The 5998-nt window shown below is 30.3% G+C and overlaps 1 protein-coding gene across 1 annotated transcript; it reads left to right on the forward strand.

The window, feature by feature from the left end:
• Positions 1-1593: 1593 nt before the first annotated feature.
• Positions 1594-2535, forward strand: LOC116092157 (olfactory receptor 5W2-like). Its single transcript, XM_031373507.1, has one exon. The coding sequence runs from the start codon at positions 1603-1605 to the stop codon at positions 2533-2535; it is 933 nt and encodes a 310-aa protein (XP_031229367.1). The 5' UTR covers positions 1594-1602.
• Positions 2536-5998: the final 3463 nt, after the last annotated feature.

Here is a 5998-nt window from a genome sequence, read left to right on the forward strand (position 1 = left end):
CCTGAAATAGGTATAGCAATGATGCTAATTAAGTTAGTTAACAAAAGTAAATTAATAAAATATCAACCTTTGCTAAATATTCTCTGAGGGTAGTTTACAACCAGGACTCTAATTAAACACTGATGAATAACTTAGAAAAGTGAAGGAAGATTGAAATCCCAACAGTCACTGTGTGAAAATAAAATGTCATCTACATAAATTCACATACCACTGATAAGCAAAGAACCATCACAGGTAGGTCTCCTAATGAATATATTTACATAATATAGTAAAATTCAGATACTTTCATTTAAAAAAATCATTATTAAATAATGTAGAATTTGAATTTGTTCAGGTATACCAGTTAAATGTGATTCTTAACCTAATGTCCAAGGATATTTTCTTTTAAAAATTGTAAGAATGTATATGATATCATTTTTTTGTAAACTTCATTTTAGCTAGGATTCATAGGTACTATTTTTCCTTATAAAAAGCATTTTAAGTGTTTTAGTATATGTAAGTTTAAATTTTATTTATTTACTACAATGATAGTTAAAAATATTAAATGTTAAATATTAATGAACATTAATGTAAGATATTAATGAATATTAATTCACAACTCATGGATAGTATATTACATTTAACTCTAGAAAAATTAAGTGTCCAATCATCAACATATTCCAAATTCTAAACAACAAACATACAGAAAGAAAGTCTATATCATCCACATATTAATAAAAATAATGTAAGAAATTGAACCCTATGTATCATAGAAATATTCCTTATGTTTACCCATCATCATTTTACTGAAAAACTCTGACACTGTACATACTTGTTTGCAGTTCTCTTTCTTACTTTGTATACGTATATGCATGTATAATATTGTTGTGGTGCGTTAGTGCTAACAAGTGCATGTGGATGTTTGTATATGGTAGAGACTGACAGTATATGGGCACTAGGCTAGCTCTTGTCCTTACAATTCTGTGTCAAATGTTTCACCCTCTCTTCTAGATTTCTAGATCCTCTTCTAACTTTTTATGATAAATCTTTTTACTTTCAGGAGATTCACGTTTCACAATTAGATGAAGTTTATGATAGAATTTTAAAATTTCTGACAAAACATTAATACGATGGGTATATTTAAAATTCATTTGAATTTTGAGTAAAACTTTGACACTAAACATTGTCAGAATAAATTTTCATTAATTTATGTACATATCAGCAATAGTGCTAAAATTATTATTTCTTTATTAAGGTAATAACATAATTTTTGTGCAAAAATTAATTGTTTTTTATACTGGATCTTCTGGATTACATTGGCACTTCCTTCATATCTTTTCAATCTGGACCTAGAGTTTGGTTCAATCAAAATTAATAATAATAATAGATAAGTGGTTAGGTTAAGAAACAATGTTTGCTGAACTGTATGCTTTATAGACACAATGTGGGTTGAGTATATTAGACACATTTTATAAGAATTCCTCTTTTATTTATCCTAGGCTGGTTTTGAACATAAATAACTGTAATAAATATTATTGTAGTGGATAACAATATTCAAACATGCAAAAAATCTAATCAGTCATTATCTTGATTACTTAGAAGCAGTTGATAAAACAAAGAAGAATGGAGTTTGGGAACTGCTCAGCCACTGAGTTTCTTTTCTTGGGAATTACCAATAATCCTGTGATCAAGGTGACTTTATTTACCACTTTCCTAATTGTTTATCTCATTATTCTTATTGAAAATCTTGGAATGATCATTTTGATTAGGATGGATCGTCAGCTTCACATCCCGATGTACTTTTTCCTCAGCCACCTCTCTTTCTCTGACATCTGTTATTCTACTGCAGTTGGACCAAAGATGTTATTGGACCTGCTGGCGAAGAGCAGCAATTCAATTTCTTTTCTTGGCTGTGTTCTTCAGTTCTTTATATTCTGTATCTTTACAGATGTGGAGTGTATGCTGCTGGCAATGATGGCGTTTGATCGGTATAAGGCCATCAGCAACCCCTTGCTATATGCAATAGATATGTCCAGCAAGGTGTGTTACCAACTTCTGGCTGTAGTTTACATAGTTGCTATTGTAGATGCTGTGATACACACAACATTGACGTTTCGCTTGTGTTTCTGTGGGTCCAATGAAATCAATCATTTCTTTTGTGATTTACCTCCACTTTACATGCTCTCTTGCTCTGACATACAAGTCAATGAACTGGCCTTATTTACTGTTTTTGGTTTCATTGAACTGAGCACCATCTCAGGAGTTCTTGTCTCTTACTGCTATATCATTTTATCAGTCCTGAAGATCCATTCTACTGAGGGGAGGTTCAAAGCTTTTTCTACTTGCACCTCTCATTTAACCGCAGTTGCAATTTTCCAGGGAACTATGCTTTTCATGTATTTTCGGCCAAGTTCTTCATATTCTCTAGATCAAGACAAAATGACCTCACTGTTTTACACCTTGGTGATCCCCGTGTTAAACCCTCTGATTTACAGCCTGAGGAACAAGGATGTGAAAGAGGCACTGCAAAAACTGAAAACAAAAACTTGGTTCTAACCAATTATATCACATATATATATCCACTTATTTAAAATTAGTATTTTTAGAAAATTATATTAATGACCCAGAAAAATATTTTTTGATTTTAGTTTAAGAAATTTCTTTGTGCTAATACGCTACTGAAATTTGCTACAACATATCTTCAAATGTGTATTTTTTATATAACTCATAGTAACATGTGGCTTTATTAACTATAATTTTCCAATTATTTGTATGATACCAATTTCATTTAATCATTGTTTCTCTTTGCGTTTATAATAAAACATTTAGGAAATATTTATTGATATTTCTTTTTGCATATTTCATGTCCTATATTTTATAGTAAACCCAATGTTTTATTTCTTGTTATTTCGTATACTTCTAGTAATTATATCCTGAAAATGTACTCAACATTTTTATAATGAGCTTTGTGTTCGGAAATAAATGCAATCTGTACTACTATATAATATGGATGCTTAAAAATAATAATAAACCAATGAAACAAGGTATAGTTGGTTTGAGACACAAGTTCCAGAATTAAACTGGTGCATGATGAGATGGACAAATAAAATATTTACAAGCAAAAGCCTAGAGATTAAACTTAGATAGGAATTGAGATAAAAAACCTTGTCATTTTAAAACCAAAAAAGTCCTACCAAAGTAAGCTGGAGAATACTATCTATCTATCTATCTATCTATCTATCTATCTATCTATCTATCTATCTATATATCTGTCTATCTATCATCTATCTCTATAAATAGTTATATATTTATATATTCAGTATTTATAAATATCACTTATAATTATAGTTTCATGGCTGACCATTTGGTCCTATACTACTAATTGGCATGGCTTTCCGTGGGGAAGACTATCCCACTCTTAACATCCCTTAATTCTATGGGTTTTCTTGTTTGTTTGTTTGCTTGGTGTAGGCATTGTAGTATTTAGAGCACATTCACTTTAGAATATCTAGTTTTATTTTTCTTGTTCAACTTATGTTTAGGCAGTGTTGTAGGTAAAACTTTATGGACATAGTCAGGGTATACCCATACAGCTAAGCATATAACAACAATTAATGAAAATGGATCCTCAAATGTGAAAGAATGCTAGTAAGAGTAGTTTGATGGTTTTGGAAGAAGGGATGGGCAAAAGGAAATTATGAGATTATAGTATGAAAAACAAAAGGAGTAATTATATTTACAATTTCATAAAATGCTGAACTGGTTTGTATTAAACTATTTAAAAAATATACCAAGGGTTAAACATGACTCTGGCATAGTGAGTTTGTATGATAAAATTTCTGACCATCAACTACACCACGATTTCTCCCAGGAAATTTTGCTTTCTTCCCTCCACATATTCATACTTGGTTAAATATCAGTATCTATTGTTTGTAATGATGTCCTTAAAGTAATATTTAATGGTTTATTTTTTTAACCTCATATTTTGATATACATATTTTTATCAGAATCTAGCCATTTAAAACACTAATATAATATGTTGGATACAAAATGTAAAAGCAAGGAGAAATAAAAAAGTTATAAGATGCTAACTAATTAACATAACATTACTTGAGAATATACTAGATGTTGATAAAATTAAACAAAAGTTTGTTCCACACACATACAACCACAGACACACACACAGACACACACACACACACCAACCATGTACAAAAATAAAATCTCTTTTTAAAAAGCTTATAAAATTATTATATTTTTCTTTAAGCTCATGATCTATCTAGTTTAAGATATATGGCCATGTTCTCATTGACAGGTTTAGGTTCTCTTGTATGAAATTCTTAAAGGATTAATAAAATATTCCCTGAAAATCCCCATCCTCATGGGTGATTCATCCCTTTGAATAAGAAAATATAAAAGAGAAAATATAAAAGAGAAAATATAAAAATATAAATTTGCACTAATTTCAACTCAAGACGATCTGAAAAAGTAGAAACCCAATGGAGCAGAAATTCAAGGACAGATGGTATAGATTTCAATATATTGCTTACATTCTTTTAACAGAATTTCCAGTGGCTTTAGGTAGAGGTCAATGAGTTAAGGGCTTGCTGTAATTTGGATCCCTAGAACTCACAAAACAAATAACCAAAAAAATCTCTGAGAGTATATAAAATGTCTGTGATTAATTACTTAATAAATACACAAATCACAGATGATTTTCTATCTTTTAAATTTTTGATTCTTCAACAATTTCATAAAAGCTTATAGTTACAATGTACTTTTATCATTCTTATCTCTCTGCCTTCTGTCCTACTATTGAACAAATTCCTTTTCACCACAAAATTCACACATATTTAATGTTCTTTGGTTGTGATTTGCTGACTTGAATTAGAGCTTTGTGAATGATATTTGGTAGGAGTTTATTGTGCAAGTAATGACATGCCATATCCAGAACACTTCACAACATGTTTTCCTATTCTGTTTCTCATACTTTTTTCCTGTGATATTTCCTAAATTTTAGAGCTCAATTTAGGGATAATTATTAACTAGTCCTCTTTTCTCATTTCTTTGTCTACAAATGAATTTGTGTACTAATTATTGCCAACTGTATACAAAGCTGCTCCTACCAAGACTGTAAATAGCATAAACCCACTTTTATAATCATAAATGTTTACAAGACAGTTCAACAGTATGTCCATTTCCAATAGGATAGTAATTTCCTATTGTTAATTTCCTATAGTTAATTTCCCAGGACCTATGATCTCCCTAGCTATTAAAGTTTTGTTTTGTTGTGTTTCATTCTTAATATTTACACTAGAGACCAGGGTGGGGCTCATGACAAATCAGAAAGCATTTGGTAAACCATACCATTGATGATTCTGCTCCATCAATAAGCATGACATGTCTGACAAGTTGGTATTGTAACTATAAGGCATCATAATAGGACAAGACCATTACTGACTTTTCTCCTGCAGAAGACTGAATAGGATCTTCAAGTAATATGAAGGCTGTTTATCAGGAAAGATGCTTCCAGCTGAGTTCTACCTTCACTTATGGGTCTATATCCTAAAAGCTTATGCTATCTTCAGCAATAGGATTTACTATCTTGTTAGTGATAGCAATTATGAGTTTTAGGGAGTCTTTTGTTCTTTCTGATTTAAAAAAAAATCTCATAGGGGTATGAGATATATCCCATACTTATTATTGAAATATTACTTTTTAAATAATCTATTACTTCTAAGAATAGCATTTTCTCTCTGTGCAGAGGGTTTTCATTCAAATCCTTTTGAAAGATATGTTCTTAAATGATATCACAAAACAGTCTCCATGTGTCTTGATTGTTGCATTCATTTTAAAGAGCATGTATCATCTCTGTATATGATTGATATTTACCTTTTCAATTTTACTCTACATAAATTATCTAATGGCTTAGTCCTTGTGTCTTTCTCTTGAGAAAATATGGGGATAGATACAAATTTGATGGACCATATTAGATAGAAAGATATTTATTAACAATACA

This window comes from Mastomys coucha, unplaced genomic scaffold, assembly GCF_008632895.1.
Source record: "Mastomys coucha isolate ucsf_1 unplaced genomic scaffold, UCSF_Mcou_1 pScaffold15, whole genome shotgun sequence".
NCBI classification, from domain to species: Eukaryota; Metazoa; Chordata; class Mammalia; order Rodentia; family Muridae; genus Mastomys; species Mastomys coucha.

Bases quoted from the DNA above. Each gene is read 5' to 3' on its own strand.
- LOC116092157 (XM_031373507.1), top strand. From the start codon at position 1,603: ATGGAGTTTGGGAACTGCTCAGCCACTGAGTTTCTTTTCTTGGGAATT.